A 22,119-nucleotide genomic window follows, 5' to 3' on the forward strand; every position below is an offset into this window, starting at 1 on the left:
GCAGCACTTGGGCGCCATGTGAACCAGGAGTTCTGCCACAAAGCTATATCCCCTCCCCACTGGGCTCCAGCTCCTACCTTCTTCTACGTCGTTGCGGCACGCGGCCTCGAGCAGCCGGATGTTCTCGGGGAACAGCACCCGCCTCTCCTTACTGCTGCCCTTCTTCTTCTTCTCCGCTCTGGTCTTCTTGCCCTGCACGTCCTTCTCAAACTGGGCCCACTTCTTCAGCTGCTGCGTGCGGCGCTTCTGGGCGTGCTTCAGCCGCTCCTGAGTGCCCATCCGGCCCACCGCGGACATCTCGGCCAGCAGCTCCAAATGCTCCGCCATGGCTGACCAGGGGCAAGTCGCTCGCTCGCCTTCCGCAGTCAGGGGTGCCTCAGAAGCATCTGGAACAGTTCCACGTGGGGTGGGGAGGAAGGGGGCTTTAAGGAGCCCCCTTCAAGCATCACCAGCAAGGCTTCCAAGAGCTCAGCCCAAAGGCGACGGCTTCTTACTGCTGTGCCGTGACCAGTTGCCAAGACTGTGACATCCCTGCTGGCAAAGGGAGAGTGTCCTCCATGGCCGACCCACCCGTTGGATGGGCAAAGTGGCCCTTAAAACCCGAAGCTGAGAAGTTGGGAGCCTCTCACCAGCAGGGTATCCATGCAAGTTATTTAATAACAAAAGCACGTAGTGAACTGGGTGCTGGATTCCCAAAGCTGGAAGAAAGAGCAGGCCTTTGCAAGACACTGTCAAGGGGTCTTAATGAGGCTTGAGAGATATTTTCATCACCTAAACAGCTAAGGAAGCAGGGACCAAACCTGGAGCTTGCGGGGAGGCATTCTGAGCCCTGTTCCAAGATCCATCCTCAATAATGCAACTAGCTCCAATCAAAGCACAGTTCGGATCATCTCTCCATTGAGAATAAAAGCAAAGCACAAATCCCTCCACCGTTGGTCTTTACTGGCAGCTTCCAAACGGCAGCCTCTGTCCCTCTCCAGTCCAGAGTGCAGCAAGTTTGTTTCCAGGTGCACACCTGATGGTCATTACTCTGATAGGAGCTTCATTACCCAGATAGCACACAGCCGGCTGTCTCCTCTGCTGACAAAGCGAAGGCCTCAGAGTCTGGGGGCAAAGGGAGGCAGGTCTCTACAGGCTGCCAACCCGTTCCGAGGCACACGGGAGTACCTGTGAGAGCTGCCCGTGACTGCACCTCCCAGCCACCGCCCCAGGGCACAGCTCAAGACCGCCCCACAGATTCTGCTTCGATTCCAGCGACCCCCAAGCCGTCTCCAAAACCCCAGGCAGCTCTGCTCTTGCAGCTGTTTCGGAACAAGATCTTGTCTTGGCTGTTCAACCTCTTCCACGTGTTGCTGCGCAGACCTCCTTCGAAAGGAAAGCAGAGGTGCTGGAGAGGCAGCGCGGAGGGTCCCTGTTTCCTGTTCTCGCTCCTAGCAATTTGTCTTGCCGCTGCCTCCAAACCTTCAGCTCTCCCCCTCTCGCTCTCTCCAACTACTCAGGAGCTCAGCTGAAGGAACCGGCTGGCAGGGTGAGCCCTGCTCCTCGATGGAGACTCCTCCCTCCGACAGCCTGCCACTCCTGCCACTCGGGCACTGGGCTGAGCTTCCAGCCAAGCACGCTCCAGAGAGTCCTGCAACAGAGGAGGAACAAGGAAGCCAATCAGAAAGAGGCATGCGGGCGACAGAGCAAAGAGGTGCCCAGCTCACCCTGCCGCTTCCCACCTCACACGGCGCTGGCGCTGCCCTGCCTTAATCCAGGATTAACCTACAATCAAAGTTTAAGCAAATTACTTGGGGTTTTGGCACTGGCCGCTCAAAGCCTCTTTCTCTTCTCTCCCTCTCCCTGCCCCGCCCCAGCAAAGCCTCTTGCGTTCAGCAACTTCTCTTCCCCTTTTCTGCCACCTGCAACCTAGCAGAGTTGTCTTCCTTCCCAGAACCCCCAAAAAATACTCATTGGGGAGCAACGCAATGGACTGGCCCAGGGATGCACACCGACGACACCCCCCAGCACTGTGCAAACAAAGCAGGAAGGAATAGAGCAGGAAGGAATAGACCTATGAGACCAGGTAAATGGAGCAGGGAGGAATAGACCTATGAGACCAGCGTTCAAATCTCCACTAAGCCATGAAGCTCACTGGGTGACCTTGGGCCAGTCCCTGCCTCTCGGCTTAACCTACCTTGCAGGGCTGTTGTGGGGAAGCAAATAAATAATAATAATAATAACAATTTATACCCCGCCCATCTGGCTGGGCTTCCCCAGCCACTCTGGGCGGCTTCCCAAAAAATATTAAAATACTGTAATACATCAAGCATTAAAAGCTTCCCTAAACAGGGCCGCCTTCAGATGTCTTCTAAAAGTCTGGTAGTAGTTGTTCTCTTTGACATCTGGTGGGAGGGCATTCCACAGGGCGGGCGCCACCACCGAGAAGGCCCTCTGCCTGGTTCCCTGTGACTTGGCTTCTCACAGTGAGGGAACCGCCAGAAGGCCCTCGGAGCTGGACCTCAGTGTCAGGGCAGAACGATGCGGGTGGAGACGCTCCTTCAGGTATACGGGACCGAGGCCGTTTAAATGCATGCCGCCTTGAGCAACTTGGGGATAAGTGCAATAAATATGCAATAGTAAAACAAATGAAAAACACGGTTGCCTTCCGGAAGAACAGAGGCCAGGGAATGTCCCCTGCTTCCCTTGGCAAATGTAAATGTGCTTTAAATGAGGCCTCCTGTCACCTGTATCAGCTAAGCAGGGGGAGGGGAGAAGTAGAGGAAGAAAAGGCAGCCTGCCTTGCACTTTGCACCCAGGGCTGAAGCAGGAGAACTTCCCTCCAATCCATTACCCACGGATAAAAAGCAATATCCACGTCTAAAGTTCTTGGAGCCCTTATCTTGTTATCTCCTGCGACAAGGCCAGCACAACCATTTAGGTGCTGCAGGACAGGTAGGAGAAGGAGCCCAGTGGAGCTGGAGGTCAGCGGTTGACATACGCTAACCTTGCTCAGTGTCCTGCTAGCTGCAGAGTTCTCTGGACCTCTCCATAAGCAGCAACAGAATCACACAAAATAATCGTCAGCAAATGTTTATGGAAGAGAAGCTGCAAAGCAGCGAATTGCGTCCTCAGAACTGTCAGAATGCATTGGGCGGACAGGCAGGACGGAAGGATCCTGTACTGTTTTGTGCTTTCGTGATAGCTCAGCTGGTACAGCGCAGTTCTGATAATGCCACAGTTGCAGTTGACACTTACCCTTCCACTGTCAAACAGCTCTTATTATGGTTGGGGTATTGAAACATCACCCGATAGCCAGTGAAGTGTGATTGTAATTTGGTACACTGCTGTTGAAATTTGTATACCGGTCGCTGTTATTTCATTCTGCAATTCTGAATTGCTTCCCGCCCGCCCGCCCGCCCCCTTTGTTTTTTCAATATCTATACGTTTTTGTATGTAATAAAAATTCAATTTTGAAAAAAGAAGGCTACAAACAAGGACTCACTGACCTGAGTCCATTCCAACTCTACGATTCTATAAGGAGTTTAAAAAAAAAAATTTTAAAGTTTTACACGTTTTCCTTTTCTCCTAGTACCAAAGGTTCTGAGACAGTATAATTAATTTCCATATAGGATTTTATTTGCAATGTGATCTCCTTGCCTAGCCTGAAAGTGGGGAAGAAGCCATTGCAGGTGCACAATTGCTTCTGGTTTAGCAACACACAGGTGCTTCGCTGGTTATATAACAAGACTAGCAGTGATAAAAAATATTGCGCCACTCCCATTCATCCCCCCATCAGGCCAGTCCGTCAACACATCTGCTTCCCAGAACGCAGCATCCCAACCACATGCAACGCCTGAGCAGCCACGTAAACTGCCTGGGGCGAGGAACAGGAACGCAGGAACTCCCCAGAGTCTTCCCAGAATAAGGAATGCAAAGAATGTGGCGTCACGCCTGGGAGCAATTCATCAGGCAAGGCTTCCACCATGCAACTTTCACTCAAGGACATCCAAACAAAGGCAGAAGCATTGCTCAACTAAGACTGGTCCTCTGCAGGGGAGCCAGAATCTGCTCTCCTAGGAGAATCACAGAATCTTCGAGTGGAAGGGTCTGTGAGGGTCATCTAGTCCAACCCCCTGCAATGCAAAAGCATCCCAGCAAAAGCATCCATGACAGCTGGCCTTCCAACCTAGACAGCATCTTAAATAGCAGAGACATCACCTTGCCAACAAAGGTCCGTATAGTTAAAGCCATGGTTTTCCCAGTAGTGATGTATGGAAGTGAGAGCTGGACCATCAAGAAGGCTGATCGCCGAAGAATGGATGCTTTTGAATTCTGGTGCTGGAGGAGACTCTTGAGAGTCCCATGGACTGCAAGAAGATCAAACCTCTCCATTCTGAAGGAAATCAGCCCTGAGTGCTCACTGGAAGGACAGATCCTGAAGCTGAGGCTCCAAGACTCTGGCCGCCTCATGAGAAGAGAAGACTCCCTGGAAAAGACCCTGATGTTGGGAAAGATGGAGGGCACAAGGAGAAGGGGACAGCTGAGGACGAGATGGTGGGACAGTGTTCTCAAAGCTACCAGCATGAGTTTGACCAAACTGCGGGAGGCAGTGGAAGACAGGAGGGCCTGGCGTGCTCTGGTCCAGGGGGTCACGAAGAGGCAGACACGACTAAATGACTAAACAACAACAACATCTTGGTCGCCCTCCTCTGCACACCTTCCAACTTGCCAACATCCTTCTTAAATTGTGGTGCCCGGAACTGCACACAGGATTCCAGGTGTGGTCTGAGCAAGCCCTTACAGCAGTTCTCAGCATGCACTGCACCCCACCGAGAGAGAGAGAGAGAGAGAGAGGGAGGGAGAGAGAGAGAGACCATTTTGCAATACAAGCGGCTATGGCCTCCCCTGCACTCAAAGGACTAGGCTGGATTTGTCCCGATGAACCTGCCCTTCTTCCTGAAGGAGACAAAGAGTTCCCTCTCCACTCGCTCCAGAGATAGCTGGTGGGCACTTCCTCTTCTACACTGTCATTTACTCATCAACACTAATCACTAAGCAGAGAGCACTTTTATTACCAGGTCTAATAAAACCGCCTATCTCGTAAAAACCTAATTCAGGCTTCCTCAAACTCGGCCCTCCAGATGTTTTTGGCCTACAACTCTCATGAGCCCTAGCTAGCAGGACCAGTGCTCAGGGATGATGGGAATTGCAGCCTCAAAACATATGGAGGGCTTTATTTGAGAAGCCTGACCTAACTGGTTACACAATAAAGACTTGACCTGAACCAAACAAAACCGGCAGCTTCACACGGAGTTCACATTTGCCCCGCCCACAGCAAAGAGTCACTCTCTCGACAGCTCAGCTCCTCCACAGATGCATCTTCAAGACTGGTTGCTGTCAAAAAAACCCAAAGAACCTGTCCCTTCTCCTTGGGCAGTTACCTGGTCAAAGTTATTTCTGGTGGAGGAAATGTTGTGCTCCTTCTGGGACAGTTTGTCCACCTTCGGTCCCCATCCTGCACTCAGCTCTCACCTGTAGCTCCCAGAAGCTATCAGCAGGCGACGGCAGCCACACACTGGGAAACGGCTTTGACTGGCTGGCTAAACCAGGTGAGAGTAGCCGATGGGTCTCAGAACTTGTATGAGTTAAGGATTTCTGCTGTTTGCAAAGACAGGTTCTGATGGATTGAGCAGACAAGATCAACAGTGGGTCCAATGGTCAAGAAGGCGGTTTCTGTACCTGCTTAGAGGGAAATGGAGGGGGCGGCAGGTGGGGTTTGTTAACCCAGGAAGGCAGCCCATCCTGGAGATGGAAAACTCTGGTGATAAACCTCCACCGTCTTGCACCTATACTCATTTATGAGAAAGGCTTTGGGAATAATCCCCGAGGAACCATCTGTCCCGCTGCCTTGCAGAACATCTCTGGGAGAAAAGAACACTAAGAATGCCTACACAAATTTGGAGTGGAGCTCCTAAAACAGCTGGATGGCGCCTTGTACACCTCCTTCCAGAAACTCCTGCAGCCAAGCTGGTGCCAAACATCTTGCTGTGATTTCCTTTGGACCACATCAGTGAGGCCGAGAGGGGGGTCTTGTCGTTTAGGCAGCCCAGGACCTCCAGACACACTGCCCAGGGTTGAGCCCCGGCAAGGCCATTTTGGTGCTGGAAATGCAGCAAAATCAATGTGGGAGGCAGCAGTTACAGAACCAGGCATGTCCAAATTCCATTTTGGGGGCCTAATCCGGCCCGCCAGTCGGTTTAAACTCCTGTGGCAGTTTATTTCCTGGGGTAAAATCCTTTTAAAAAACCTCAACTTCAATCCTAATAAAAGCTCCCTCAACAACTTTGGTTGGTCCTTTGGTCGGCCCTCACAGCCCTTCACTTCATCAAATCTGGCCCTCTTTGAAAAAAGTTTGGACACCACTGGCCAAGCCAAGAACAGTCATAAGGAACAGGAGAGCAAAAAGGCACCACCCTCAAGCCCCTGGCTTCCGCTCTGTCCTGGAGCAGTTTGCCCAGATGTTAAATAGCTGTGTGCCAAATTGGCAACACACAACTGGAGGGCACCACAGAATCACAGATTGCAGAGTTGGAAGGGACCCCACGGGTCATCTAGTTCAACCCCCTCCAATGCAGGCATCACAAGCTTGGCAAAGGCAGGGCTAGAGCTTCTGGCCAGAAGTGGAGAGACCTGAGTTCAAATCTCCACCTACAAAGCTGACCTTAGGCTGGCCAGTCTCAACAGGTTTGATAAGGAAGATAAGACGAGACGTATGCGTGGCACACTGAGCAACTTGGGAGCCTTTTTAAAAAAACAAACCAGCGTGGTTCAGTGAAGCACTAGATCTGGGATCAAATCCAATCTCAGCCATGGGTGGAGAGGAATCCCTGCCACACCTTGCAGCCTGCAAGAACAAGGTGTCATTCAAGACACTGGCTGCTCAAGGAGCACAGAGTGTGCTGTTCTCATAAACCTTCGAATCACACACCTGCCTGGCTCTGGGCTGCCATACCTCTGCAGATCATAGAAAGGAAGGTCATGGGAGCCAGAAGGGCCGAGTGTCCTGCTTACCTACAGAGGACCATGAGCTGATAGGCCCTGCTATGGCAAAGGCAGGAAGGGAGGCAGGTGGGGAACATGGAGGGAGACAGCATGTCTGAATGGAGAAGATGCAGGTGGAGAAACAAAAGATGAAGAGGTGAAATCCGTTATGATTAAATGGGCACAAGATATAGGTCACAATATAATGTTTGAAGATTGGGAAAGATTGTGGGAAACTGATTTGAAATTTACAGATTGCTCTTTGCTGAAAGAAAATGACATGAAAACGATGCATAGATGGTATATAACACCAGCGCAGATAGGAAGAATGTACAAAACTGGTTCAAATATGTGTTGGAAATGTAAGGAAAAAGAAGGAACCTTTTACCATATGTGGTGGGATTGTAGCAAAATTAAAAAATTCTGGGAAATGATATACAACAAGTTGAAGAAAATGTTCCAATTGACATTTGTAAAAAAGCCTAAAGCATTTTTGTTAGGGATTGTAGGAAAAGACCTGCCAAGGAATTTGAAAAACTTCATGTATGCGATAATGGCGGCAAGAGTCTTAATAGCACAAGGAAACACCGGAAACACCGGTGAGGAAACACCGACCAAAGAACTGTGGCAAGAGAAACTGATGGATTAAGTGGAACTGGCGAATTTGAAACACAAACTACGTGATAAGGACAACTGTGACTTTAAAGAAGAATGGGAACCTTTTACAAAGTACTTAAAGAAACAACAAAATGAACTGGACTCCTTGGTAGGTTTTGAATAAACATTCAGAAACCTTTCATTGGTAATATATAGATAGATAAATTAAGGATATTTACAATTTTATAACATGCAGAGAATAACATGTGCTGAAAAATCAGAGAGAGGAGGTGAGAGAAGTCCGGGGGTGGGGGGGGGGTGAGGATGATGTATTTTTGATAAAATGTTATGTTGAAATTCCTAATAAAAAATATTCAAAAATAAAAAAGAGAGAAGATGCAGGTGGAGGATAAACGGGACGGGGAATTGACACAGAAAGCCCTCTGTACAGGCTCACCAGAGTCACTTTCTGCAAGATGGGAGAGGGAATCATGCGCCTCCAGACACACAGTGGACACAGCCGTCCACCACACACCCAGACAGAGAGGTTTTCTCCCTCTTCTATAGTACTGGAACTCAATTCAGGCCATTCAATGAAGCTGAATCACAGAAGATTCAAGACAGGTTAAGAGTTAGAAACCCAGATATATAAACTAGGCCCACACCCTCCAGCCCACCTGAGGGAAGTTTCAACAGGTGGAACGTTAGGCAATGCTTCCAAATGTCAAGATCTGCTGAGCAACCAAGCACACTGCCCAGTTACGTTCTCCCCTTCACTCAGAGATAGCTTCCAGCCCCACAAATCTAAACTTTAAACTGAGAAGATCAAGGGCAACTCAAACCAGCAAAAGTCAAGGATCCTTGGAAATGCCCCTGAAGGTGTTACGGAAGAGACAGCAGGAGGAAACTAGGCAAGAGAGGAGCATGAGAGCAGGCAAGAAAGACAGTGTGCCCATGCGCACAGGCAGGGGACGCACACAGGAGGCCAATCACTCTCCTCTCTAATTTCAGTGGCTTAAGAAAACAGCACAGGGAGGCAGGGATTTGGGGGTGGCATCTGTGAGGCTCCGCTCAGCTTTTGGGGGAAAAATGGCTGGCTTTCTGAGAGCTCACTTCTGCCGAAGTGCCTGAAGATTACAAGATCTGAAACAGGAAATTATAATTTTGTTCCTGGGTCAACTTCTTTTGATGTGGAGTGCTGTGCAGGAGTCTTTCGAGGAGCAGCAGAGATAAAAGCGCAGTGTGTGCTATGCAACAAAAGGCAGGTCAAGCCAAGGTGTCTCCGTCCTCGTCCCCCCCCCCCCCGTCTTACAACAACACACCAAGAGCTGCCTATGAACATTCCCAGTCAGTATTTTACCTGCCCCCCGTTGTGCAGGCGGCGGGGTGGTCCGGCTCCTGCTGATCAGACCAAGGGAGCTCTCCCGGACAGAGCAGGCAGACTCCGGTGAGCCTTTGACTAGCAGCTCAGCACCACTTTCTCGCTCCACAGGAGCAGGTGGGTGGCACCCAGTTGCAAGGCTGCAGGCTGGAGGGAGTGGCCCCTGGGAACACCAGCCTCTGAACTAGGAATGCAAAGCGTACCTGGAAACAGGAGGCACTCAGCCAAAAAACTAGGCCAGAGTAGGAGGACTGCTGACATATGAAATATTTACACAGAGAGAGAAGCAGAGCAGGAAGCTGTTGCTCAGTGCCGACACCTAGCAATTGCCGTCAAGGCTTACAAGACAGCGGTTTACAGAGAGGGCATGGCCGGGCGCTGACAACCCAGCCGGAGAACTGGGTTGGCAGAAGAGCCAAGGAGCTCCACGGATATAATCAGAAAAAACAAAAGCACTTGAAGAAGGAAAGAAGGCAACCCCCAGAAGTACCTTTTTATTGCTCATAATTTACAGAAGCATCTAAAAACCTGGATCCTCTTGAGGTTTTTAGGGGCCTTCCCATGGTTGGGATTTAGTAAAGAACTGGCAACAGCTGTGTTGAAGTGGAGGCTGTGGCAATTGAGTGTGGGGTGTGTGTGAAATGCTGACGTTCCCCCTGACTCGCCCTGTCTGCTCAGTCGCAGGGGCTCTTGTGGTTTCCAGAAACCAAAATCCAAAAGTGTTGCTGCAAAGCCTGGCTGTCACAGGGCTGTTTGCATGAGCTGTTTGGCTGAGTAGCAGTTTCAAGCACCCACAGCCCTGGTCCAGACCAAAGTTCACCTACCCAGCATCCCGTTTCCAGGAAAGCTCACAAGGCAGGGCATGAAGGCAATAAACAGCAGGCTCCTGCTGTTGCCCCACCAACAGCCTTGATGCCTGGGGATGATGGGAGCTGTAGTTCCAAGACGCCCAGAGGGCACAAGTTGAGGATTAAGTTCTGCATTAAGGATGGCACAAGTTGAGGATTAAGTTCTGCATTAAGAAGAACCTTTTTTTTTTTTGTCCTGTATCTAGTGCCTGTGTCATTGGGTGACCTGAGTTCTATTGTTACGTGAAAGGAAGGGAAAAAATCATCTTTGTTCACCGCCTCCTCTCCAGGCATGCAAACAGAGCTAGTAAATGGTTGGCCGTTTTAGGGAGGGGTGCATTTTCAAAGGCAGGAGGAATGCTGAGCTGTAAGCCCTTCCTGAAAATCACTGCGGAAATTTAAACAGATGTAATCTATTTACTTGAATTAACACCTTCCCTCCTATACAGAAAGCACCAAGGGGATAACAGCTCTTTTGAAAAAGTTAAAATCTCACTGATTAGCCTTCTTTCCTATAAAACAGCTGACTGTTGGGATTTTCATTTTATAAAAGGGGGTGTGTGCTGTTAAGCTCAAGACTCTGCTTTCACCACTCTGGTTCCAAGGAATGAAGCAAGATTTAAAATGCTTGCCTCTTTCTCCATGGGGTTTGCATTGTGTGAAGAGCACAAATTTTGCTTCTGGCTGTTAATCGGAACAGATTCTAAAATCTGTAAGACTGATCTTAGACCTTCTGTAAACGTATTTTCACAAAAAGGCAGTTTTGTTGTAATGGTTATTACACTATGTATTTTTGTATTTCTATATTGTAAACCGCCCTGTGGTACCTGGATGGGCGGAATAGAAATGTAATTAAATATAACAATAACAACTCCTCAACAAAATAAATAAAGGTCCTAGCCAGAAATAACCTGTGCACCAATCTGTTTTACACTTTATGAGCACATCTGAACCAGAAAGCTTAGCCGCTATGGACATTCAAGTGTGGAATTATTATTCACTTTATAATTCTCAATCAGGGTGACAAGCCAAACAAGTGAGCACACCCCACTCTCCCTCACAAGAGGAAGAGATTTAAAGGTCCAAGTTGCGGTTTGAAATAAACCAGAATTTCCTGCTTTGTCCAAAGATGGGAAATTGTGGTTTTGTACAAACCATAGTGAGTTAACAAACCACAAGCTCAAGCCACAGTTCCCGGTAATATATTCAGATGAAATACCAAACTGATTTATTCTGAATTATGATCTGACGTTTTAATGCCACCCCCTTACGCAAAGAGCACAGGAGCATGAACCGCGGCACAGCACACATTCTTCTCAGGACAAGCAATGGTTTCCTACTTGAACGCAATCTGTATCTGAATGTCCAAGGAGAGTTCATTTATGATGGTAAGTTTGTGTGTAGCTGGCTCGTTGTTGTCCGTGCCCTGCTATATGTCTTACACAAGAAAACAATTCATAAATCAAGTACTGCTCTTGGATTTTTCAGTGGGAAAAAACTAGGAAAAGGAATGGAAAGAGGGCTCTCAAGCCCCAAACTAGGTGTAGTAGAAGCCTCACCTAGATAGGATAAGGAAAATGGCAAGTAGGCAGGTAAGAGAGAGATTCAGAGAAATCTTTCTTGGAAGGGATTTATAATGTGAATAGCTGTTCATATTACATATAAGCAGGAAAGCTGTTGGATCTTGAGATCCAAGCATTCATTTTAGAAAATGGGTCTGTTATGTACTGAGTTGAATAGGATCCAAAATGCAGCAGTCTGATTGGTCCTAGAACAATAGGATTCAGAATGCAGCAGTCTGATTGGTCCTAGAACAATGCAGCAGTATGATTGGTCTGCAGGAGCCACCCAATCCAACTCCAGATGGAAGTGAATCCACAACCTGATTGGCCTACAGGAGAATTCCGGAATTAGCCAATCATGTGCAGCCCATTGTGTAAATAATGTATATAAAGCAGATACTTGGGGGAACTTTCATTCCTCCTCACCACTATGAGCTGAATAAAGAGCATGAAATCCACTCTCAACTCCGAGTATATTTCAGGGTCTTCCTAGCATCAGCACTTGAAACAGGCACTCAGCAAACTACAGTTTAACTCAACCTATTAAGTACTCATTGCGCTTAGCCTTAAAGGAAACACAGATGCAGCCATTTTCTCCCTGCACCAACCAGAGAAAAAAAGAGTGCCATGTTTAAAATGAAAGTTGCTTAGAGTTACTTTTGTGAGAAAGACTAACAAATAAAATAAATAACAACAACAAGAAGACCACACACACACACACACACACATATTCCTAGTGGTGGAATATACTTTGAGAATCAATCTTAGCTGAAAAGTAAAAAATAAAAAATAAAATATGCTTTATTTGTTCAAGGTCCCAAAACAGACAAAGAGATTTCTTAAAACACCCACTTGGTCAAAAGATGCATCATTTGGAATTACAGAGAGCTTCTATTTAAGCATGGAGTTCAGTGCAAAGCTAAGCACCTACACACCCTGCCACCAACAGAAGTCAAACAATGATCACCCTTGCTCACCTCTCTTTGCCCAGCCCTGCCAGTAAGTTCTCCTTGCTTGCCAACGTAGCAACAAAGCAATGCCTATTGGTGGTTGCTCTGCAAGTGGGCCCTGCGCTTGCTCCTCCATCACACACCTGCTGCAGGGCAAACAGACATCAAATAGAGGAGTCACGCACACCCTTTCCCTCACTGCCTTCCTGCATCTCGGCCCTCGTGCAACACAGCCGCGCCTGCTGCATAAGCAGGAACCTTTTCCACGTGCGTTATCACTCCAAGCAATTGCGCAAGGCAGTACCAGCATCCTCTGCAATATTGCCACGGCTCCCAAGACATCCTGCGTGTCCCTGTCGGTTTTAGCACCTCCAAAAATATCCATCCTGCAAGCAACTTTCGCTGGGCTGGTCTTCATGGCCAAGCGGGGGACCCATGCACCCCACCATTCACTACCACATAAAGCATAGGAAGTGTCTGGTTCCCTTACCATTCCAGGTTACCGTTTAGTGTCTCTAGCTCAGCCCGACAGAAGCGCATAGGCTCCCTAGGATTTCCTGCAGGAGTTTTTTCCCAGCACTCCCTGGAGACGGCAGGGACTGAATGGGAGAACTTTTGTACGCAGAGCGCGAACTACAACGACGCTTCCTCTCCGCTTAGCAAAAGCCTGCCTGATCAGGCATCGCTGGTCCAGTGTCTCACTTCCTCCAGGGTCCGGCCAGATGCCTCTGGGAAGCCCACAAGCAAGGCAACAAGGGGAAGCCCTCTCCCTCCCTCCTCAAGACATGTGCATGGCCGCCACTCAGAGACTTCTGAGGTTTATGGAGGCTCTGTTTGCTAGCCACCATGAGCCACAGGTAGACCCTTCCTCTTCCTCCACGCAGGTGTATGACTCCATTTCAAAGGCAGCCCCCAAAGTTGACCATGTGCTGTGTGAACCAGCCCTCTTTCTCTCCCAGATGGCACCATAGGGAGACCCCCCAAATACTAATACAGTGGTACCTTGGGTCTCAAACTTGTTCCGTTCCGGAAGTCTGTTCCAAAACCAAAGCGTTCCAAAACCAAGGTGTGCTTTCCCATAGAAAGCAATGCAAAATGGATTAATCCGTTCCAGACCTTTTTTAAAAAAGCAAAACCCTAAAACAGCAATTTAACATGAATTTTACTATCTAACGAGACCGTTGATCCATAAAATGAAAGCAATAAACAATGTACTGCGGTCACACAATCAATCAATCAATCAATCAATCAATAGTTGAACTGAGTTCCACACTGTCACAAAAACAAAACAGAAATAGCCACAAAAACAAAAACAGAAAATAAATAGCAAAACCTTACAGACCTCAGGGTAACACTCAAAAGGCAAATGTAATACTCAAATCATAAGCGTATCACTCAAAACAGAGCACATTCGACTTCCAAAAAAGTTAACAAACCGGAACACTTCCTTCCGGGTTTGCAGTGTTTGGGTTCCAAGTTGTTTGAGTCCCAAGGCGTTTGAGAACCAAGGGACCACTGTAACAGGAGAGACGGAGAGCCTTCTCCTCAGCTACTTCCTCTCCGTAATGAATAATAATAATTATCATTATTCCCAGGGCTCTTTATCAGCCTCCGGCTCGTCTCAGGTGACTCCATTGTGAGAGAGCCAGGGAAGCATTCATCATCATCATCATCATAATAATAATTTATTATTTGTACCCCTCCCATCTTCAGAAGGAGCTCCATGGGCCCCTCTTTTTCTGGGAAAATAGCACTCATTTTGATGATTAAAACTTGCATGCCGCCCTATACCCGCAGGTCTCAGGGCGGCTCACAACATCAAAGCACAAAATGCATAATAAAACGAAAAGTAACCCAACAATTAAACCCCTGTGTTGCAAACAATTATCAGTAATATCCAAGGCAACACGATGACCAAGTACAACAATGCAATATCTATATAAATTCTTTATATAATCTATACGGAACATTGAATAATATGAGAAAACAAACAAACAGAAATCTTATAAATCTCTGAAAGTCACTAAATGTGCACTCTTGATGGATTCCCTTGAAAACTTAGAACCAAATGAACATAAGTCTTATAAGTCTCTGAAAGTCTTTGTAGACTGTGCCAGTCTCTGAAAGCCCCATTGCTTCTTTCAAAAGAATCTATCAAGAGTGCACATATGGTTTCTCATATTGTTCAATGTTCCGTATAGACTATGTTGTTGTTGTTTAGTCGTTTAGTGGTGTCCGCCTCTTCGTGACCCCCTGGACCAGAGCACGTCAGGCCCTCCTGTCTTCCACTGCCTCCTGCAGTTTGGTCAAACTCATGCTGGTAGCTTCAAGAACACTGTCCCACCATCTCGTCCTCTGTCGTCCCCTTCTCCTTGTGCCCTCCATCTTTCCCAACATCAGGGTCTTTTCCAGGGAGTCTTCTCTTCTCATGAGGTGGCCAAAGTCTTGGAGCCTCAGCTTCAGGATCTGTCCTTCCAGTGAGCACTCAGGGCTGATTTCCTGAAGAATGGAGAGGTTGGATCTTCTTGCAGTCCATGGGACTCTCCAGAGTCTCCTCCAGCACCAGAATTGAAAAGCATCCATTCTTTGGCGATCAGCCTTCTTTATGGTCCAGCTTTCACTTCCATACATCACTACTGGGAAAACCAGAGCTTTAACTATACGGAGCTTTGTCGGCAAGGTGATGTCTCTGATTTTTAAGATGCTGTCTAGGTTTGTCATTGCTTTTCTCCCAAGAAGCAGGCAATCTTTTAATTTTGTGGTTGCTGTCACCATCTGCAGTGATCATGGAGCCCAGGAAAGTAAAATCTCTCACTGCCTCCATTTCCTCCCCTTCTATTTGCCAGGAGGTGATGGGACCAGTGGCCATGATCTTCTTTTTTTGATGTTGAGCTTCAGACCATATTTTGCGCTCTCCTCTTTCACCCTCAATAAAAGGTTCTTTAATTCTTCCTCACTTTCTGCCATCAAGGTTGTGTCATCTGCATATCTGAGGTTCTTGATATTTCTTCCGGCAATCTTAATTCTGGCTTGAGTTTTACAGTGGTACCTCGGGTTAAGTACTTAATTCGTTCTGGAGGTCCGTTCTTAACCTGAAACTGTTCTTAACCTGAAGCAGCACTTTAGCTAACGGGGCCTCCTGCTGCTGCTGCACCACCGGAGCACGATTTCTGTTCTCATCCTGAAGCAAAGTTCTTAACGTAAAGCAATATTTCTGGGTTAGCGGAGTCTGTAACCTGAAGCGTCTGGAACCTAAGGTACCACTGTAGCACACAAGCTGAACATGAGTCAACAGTGTGATGCAGCAGCAAAAAAAACCCCACAACCCCCCCACACACACACTGATGGTATTCTGCATCAACAGAAATCTAGTGTCCAGATCAAGGAAATTCATAGTACAGTGATACCTCGGGTTACAGATGCTTCAGGTTACAGACTCCGCTAACCCAGAAATAGTACCTCGGTTTAAGAACGTTGCTTCAGGGTGAGAATAGAAATGGGGCTTCCTGCTGCCGCCGGAACACGATTTCTGTTTTCATCCTGAAGCAAAGTTCTTAACCCGAAGTACTATTTCTGGGTTAGCGGAGTATGTAACCTGAAGCATCTGTAACCTGAAGCGTACCACTTTATATGGATATTGCATTGTTGTACTTGGTCATCGTGCTGCTTTGGATATTACTAATAAAAACGAAAAGCAGACCCTGTCCATCCTGAGCCCCTTCCCGCCCCTCCCCTCCTGCCCCCCCCACCCAACGCCCCCCCCCCACTTTGCTAAGAGGCAAAACTCCCCCCACGTTCACCTCCACCCCGAAATAGAGACCTCGCCTTACTCCCCCCCCAAAAAACTGCCCCCTCTCAGGCCACCTGTCCCAATCCCCCCCCCCTCGGCCATGTCACGTGACTCATGGGGCTCGGCACCCCCTTTCCGTGGGGGGGGGAATGGGTTAGGGGGGAGCTCAGCCTCTCTCCCCCCCCCCCGGCCGCCCCTCCCGGGAGACCCCCGCCCCGCCTCCCGCCGCTTCCCGGCCTCTCGCTCACTCACTCTGCCCCCCCACCGCGCTCCTAAGCCGGGCCTTCCCTCGGGGCTCGCCTTCCCCGCTAGGCCTCAGCGTCGCCACCATGGCAACCGGACACACTTCCGGCCCGGACAGGAAGTAAGGGGCTCCCTCCCGGCGGCGCCGCCATGATGAGTGAGGCAGGAAGGTGGGAAAGCTCGCCGAACGCGAGAGAGACCTCGGCGCGGGGGGATCCGCTGTTGGGAGGGATCGAGTCCGACCTGGGATCTGGCAGCCCAAGCGTCATCAAGAATGAAAAACCAACAAAACATTTTGCAGTTCATATATATATGCACTATTTGTGTGTGTATATATATATTTTGTGTATGTATAATGATAATGATAATGATAATGATAATAATAATAATAATAATAATAATTTCTTATTTATACCCCGCCCATCTGGCTGAGTTTCCCCAACCACTCTGGGCCGCTTCTAATCAAGTGTTAAAAACAATGTATGTATGTGTTTGTGTATGTGTGTGTATATATATATATATATATATACTGTATATGTAATATATATATATATATATATATGCTTTCGTAGATTTTCACGGGTACAGGAATGCAGGTTTTGGTGTCCTCGGGTGTCTTCCCGTGTAAAAGTTGGGGTGTCTAGGCGACGTTTCGACGAGGTCTCACTCGTCATCTTCAGGCTGGTGCTTTCGGCTTCTTGTTACTGGAACAGAGCGGGATCTCAATGTTTGAGTTCCTATAAATACTGTAGAGGGGGTGTGGTGTCTAGCCTCCAATGTTCTGGGCAGAGAGGAAGTTCCCAGGCTAGTGTGCCTTTTCTTCTTTTGTTCCTTAATTACTTGAGAGATACCTTGAGTGATTTCTTGAGTGATATCCTGAGTACCACTTAGGTGGGTCATTAGGTGTGGATTAGTTGCTAAAGTCTTTGTGTCTTGACCTCTTGAACTTTGTGAAGAGTTTTCCTGAGAAGATGGCTGTATTGCACTTAGTTGTGCTTTGGCTTGGCTTCGTGTATAGGGGCGAGCTGTGGTTTTGTGGCTTGTGTCAGCCAGATCTGTGTAGGGATTGCAGGGGGGTGCAGCATCCGGAGGTGCCACCATGGATTGGCTACTGGATGGTGTCAGTAATTCATCTGTGGAGAGGGTCTGGGTTTGGGTCTGGTGTGGTTGATTGGTGTTGGCGTTCTGTGTGCCTCTGGATCTGGTGTCAGTTTTTGTGGGGAGGGCTAATTTCCAGATGTCTGGCAAGCGGGATGTGTCGTCACGCTTGTTCATGTTGTGAGGGTGTTTCTCTATCTCGATGGCTTCCATGATTATTCTCTTGTGGTGATGTTCCGTGTTAAAGAGCAATTTGGAATCTGCAAAATTAATTTCGTGTCCTGTTTCTTTCATGTGTTGGAAAAGAGAGGAAGTTTTTTCTTCTTTTTTGACGGCATTCTTGTGTTCTGCGATACGTGCATTTATTCGTCTGTTTGTTTGTCCACAACATGAACAAGCGTGACGACACATCCCGCTTGCCAGACATCTGGAAATTAGCCCTCCCCACAAAAACTGACACCAGATCCAGAGGCACACAGAACGCCAACACCAATCAACCACACCAGACCCAAACCCAGACCCTCTCCACAGATGAATTACTGACACCATCCAGTAGCCAATCCATGGTGGCACCTCCGGATGCTGCACCCCCCTGCAATCCCTACACAGATCTGGCTGACACAAGCCACAAAACCACAGCTCGCCCCTATACACGAAGCCAAGCCAAAGCACAACTAAGTGCAATACAGCCATCTTCTCAGGAAAACTCTTCACAAAGTTCAAGAGGTCAAGACACAAAGACTTTAGCAACTAATCCACACCTAATGACCCACCTAAGTGGTACTCAGGATATCACTCAAGAAATCACTCAAGGTATCTCTCAAGTAATTAAGGAACAAAAGAAGAAAAGGCACACTAGCCTGGGAACTTCCTCTCTGCCCAGAACATTGGAGGCTAGACACCACACCCCCTCTACAGTATTTATAGGAACTCAAACATTGAGATCCCGCTCTGTTCCAGTAACAAGAAGCCGAAAGCACCAGCCTGAAGATGACGAGTGAGACCTCGTCGAAACGTCGCCTAGACACCCCAACTTTTACACGGGAAGACACCCGAGGACACCAAAACCTGCATATATATATATATATATATATATATGCGCGCACACACACACACAGTGTGTGTGTGTGTGTGTGTATGTGTATGCACTGTGTGTGTGTCTATCTATCTATCTATATCTATATATATAAGAACGCCTCTGAACATGTGCAGAGTGCCACTGAGACATTGCAGTCACCTTTGCGGTTGAAATAAAAATAAATAAAAAATTGTCCATTGTGCATGCACACGAAAGCTTATACCAAAACAAACTTAGCTGCTCGGTAAGGTGCTACTGGACAATTATTATTATTATTATTATTATTATTATTATTTCGATTGCATCAGACCAACACGGCTACCTACCTGATCCTTTGGGTTGTTTCCCCACAAATAAGCAGAGCTTCCGGAGGGTCAGGAGGCAGGAAGGCTTGACAAGGCCACCTCCATTCAGTAAGGCAGCCCCTCCTGAGCAGCTTTATTTGTTAATTGATTGATTGATTGATTGATTGACTGACTGATTGATTGCATGTGTATACTATCTTTTCCTCCAACGAGCTCAAGGTGGCCTGCATGGTTCTCTTCCTCCTCATTTTATTCCCACAACAAACCTGTGAAGCTGCTTAGACTGGAAGATTATTTCGACCCAAAACACTCTTCCCTGCAAGTGGGGGTGCAGGGGGGCTCCAGAGATTGCCTTGTCTGGGTTATTATTTTTTATAATTTTTTAACATATCATTTTCAACAATTATTAAACATACTTTTATATCTTATACTATTTTTTGACATCCATCAATCACATCTGAAATTTTTCCAATCTTTTCACTTAATATACATTTCTTACTTTCACTATTACATTTAAATCTCATAACTACGGTAATGTCTCTCTTCTTTGCAATATTTCATATATTTCTCCTTACAAGACTTCTTGTAATCCTACTAGCGTAATTTGTTGATTACAGTTGCTCTTCAAATAGTTCGTACATTTCTTCCAATCTTCTGTAAGTCTCTGGTCCCGCAGGTTTCAAATCCTTCCTGTCGTTTTATCCAGTTCTGCTTAGTCCATTAAATTTGTCTGCCATTGTTCTTTCGTCGCCCTGCCTTTCCATCTTGCAATTTTTTAACATCCTTTTTTCTAAAAAAAATATTTCTATTCATTTTTTCCTGTTTTACAATTTAGAATATTCATTTAAACAACCTTCAAATATCAATGACTTCCCTTCCACTCCTTCCTTGGTTCGTTTTGCATAACATAAATCCCTGCATATTTTATATAAAACGAAGTGCTCAGTATTCCATTATTACATCCATCAAAATTTATTTACACTGTTGAATTTATCTTAATGTTGCCAATGTTTTCCAAGTGTACACAATTTTAAACACCCTTAAAGCTTTATGTTGTGAACCGGCTTGTGATCTTTGGATCAATGGCAGTACTATATACAAAATAATAATAATAATAATAATAATAATAATAATAATAATAATAATAATAACGTATACAGTACTGCCATTGATCCATATTATTATTATTATTATTATTATTATTATTATTATTATTTAGACTTGACTTACACCAAACAGGGCCAGCCAAAGACATTTTGGAACCTGAGGCAGACCCCAAAATAGTATCCCCCCCTCCAGGGAAGAAGGGGCGAGGGAAGATTGACAGCAGGAACAAGGAGGCAAGAAATACTGACATTGGGATCTGCTGTCCCGGTGGACCTTGCCGCCTGAGGCAGCCGTCTGACCTTGCCACATGGGTGGGCCAGCCCTGATACCAAACATCATAAATGTATTTCAAGGGTAAACATAGATTATCGGAAACCACTCTGTGCCAGTTCTAGAGCAGGCTGTGACCCAAACAGAGAAGTGTTGCTGTTCTTCCTGGAGAGGCTGAGTAGATGTGAGCTGGCACAAATCTCCCTGCACTTTTACCACTGTTGTTATCTGGAGTGGTGGTCTGCAAGGTCTCTGCTCCAAGGAGCTTACAATCAGAAAGGCCCAGAACTGCAGTGCATTCTAACACTAGGAACACCCCTTTGAGAGCAGGTTTATGCTTCAGCGGAAACCCATTCTGGTTAGCCCAAAGGGTTCTAGGGGTACTTTAGCACAGTAAACCTCCCACCGCCCCACAGATTGAAAAGGAACGGACTAGATGAGTTTTGGGTCTGATCAAGCAAGGAGGCAATACTTTTGTTTCCCCTTGGAACTCAACATTCCTCCAAAACCTAAGAACGGCTGCAGCACATTCAAATGTTTTCCTTGTCTGTCTTTAGGAATATAGGGCTATTCTCTCCTTCCCCTGCTAGATGGGACAGATCCTGATGCCAATCTCTCCCTAAAAGGAGACAGAGAGGGTGGGTGCCACTACCGAGAAGGACCTCTGCCTGGCTCCCTGTAACCTCACTTCTCGCAGGTAGGGAACCGCCAGAAGGCCCTCGGCGCTGGATCTCAGTGTCCGGGCAGAATAATCTTAACTAAGAGGTCCATATAGTCAAAGCTATTGTTTTCCCAGTAGTGATGTATGGAAGTGAGAGCTGGACCATAAAGAAGGCTGATCGCCGAAGAATTGACGCTTTTGAATTATGGTGCTGGAGGAGACTCTTGAGAGTCCCATGGACTGCAAGAAGATCAAACCTCTCCATTCTGAAGGAAATCAGCCCTGAGTGCTCACTGGAAGGACAGATCCTGAAGCTGAGACTCCAAGACTTTGGCCACCTCATGAGAAGAGAAGACTCCCTGGAAAAGATGGAGGGCACAAGGAGAAGGGGACGACAGAGGACGAGATGATTGGATACTGTTCTCAAAACTACCAGCATGAGTTTGACCAAACTGCGGGAGGCAGTGGAAGACAGGAGTGCCGGGCGTGCTCTGGTCCAGGGAGTCACGAAGAGTCGGACACGACTAAATGACTCAACAACAAAGAGGTTCAAACGAATCTGCAAACTAGCTTCCAGCTATATTGAGGGGAATCTGCTCTGCTAGCGTGAGTGAAGGAAGGATAAGACTTATTTAATATATCCTTTCCTACTATCCTTAACATTCCCACGCAGAGGATTCCTTAGGGGAAAGGTGCAACATGGAAAAGGATGCACGATGGAAGTTTGCATGCAACTACAGTCATGTCTCGTGTTGCGTTTGCTTCATGATACGTTTTTTCTGGTTGCATCCCACAGCGACCTGGAAGTACCGGAAAGGGTTGCTTCCAGGTTTTGCCGCTCGCACATGTGCAGACGCACAAAATGACGTCACGTGCATGTGCAGACGAGGTGAATCGCGCCGCACAGAAGTGGGTTGCGTTCTGCTCACGTTGCGAACGGGACTCTGGAACGGATCCCGTTCATAACCAGAGGTACCACTGTACTGTTTGGGTTGCATTCAGTATGTGCGCAACCTCGCAAACACACATCGCCGCAACCCAGAAGTGTCCAGAAAAGGGAACAGGGGCAGAATGAGATGTTGGATGATTGGGCTGCCCTTCTGTTCTTCTTCCAACTCCTCCATGCTCCCATTTCAAGCCCTCCCCAACACCCCATGGCAAAGCCAGACAGCTGACAAAACCGAGGACTCCACCGGTCCTTCCAAT

The 22,119-nt window shown here is 47.4% G+C and overlaps 2 protein-coding genes across 3 annotated transcripts in view; both read right to left on the minus strand.

Annotated features, from left to right (window-relative positions):
- PPP1R16A (protein phosphatase 1 regulatory subunit 16A) overlaps positions 1-16,510 on the minus strand; it is a 53,621-nt gene extending 37,111 nt beyond the window's left edge. The window contains exons 1-2 of one of the 2 annotated variants that reach the window (XM_083749227.1): positions 16,404-16,510; positions 78-1,630 (exon numbers count right to left, since the gene is read on the minus strand). In XM_083749227.1, coding sequence (XP_083605353.1) covers positions 78-327 — 250 coding nt within the window. In that variant the 5' untranslated portion in view covers positions 328-1,630; positions 16,404-16,510. Of the gene's footprint in view, positions 1-77; positions 1,631-8,980; positions 9,273-16,403 lie in introns of those variants that run through there. The other variant, XM_083749228.1, reaches the window with a different exon arrangement.
- The window catches only part of LOC310849215 (flap endonuclease 1-like), a 200,919-nt gene that overhangs the window by 42,768 nt on the left and 136,032 nt on the right, over positions 1-22,119 (minus strand). The window lies entirely within an intron of this gene.

The sequence above is a fragment of the Podarcis gaigeae genome (assembly GCF_964106915.1).
Source record: "Podarcis gaigeae genome assembly, chromosome: 7".
NCBI classification, from domain to species: Eukaryota; Metazoa; Chordata; class Lepidosauria; order Squamata; family Lacertidae; genus Podarcis; species Podarcis gaigeae.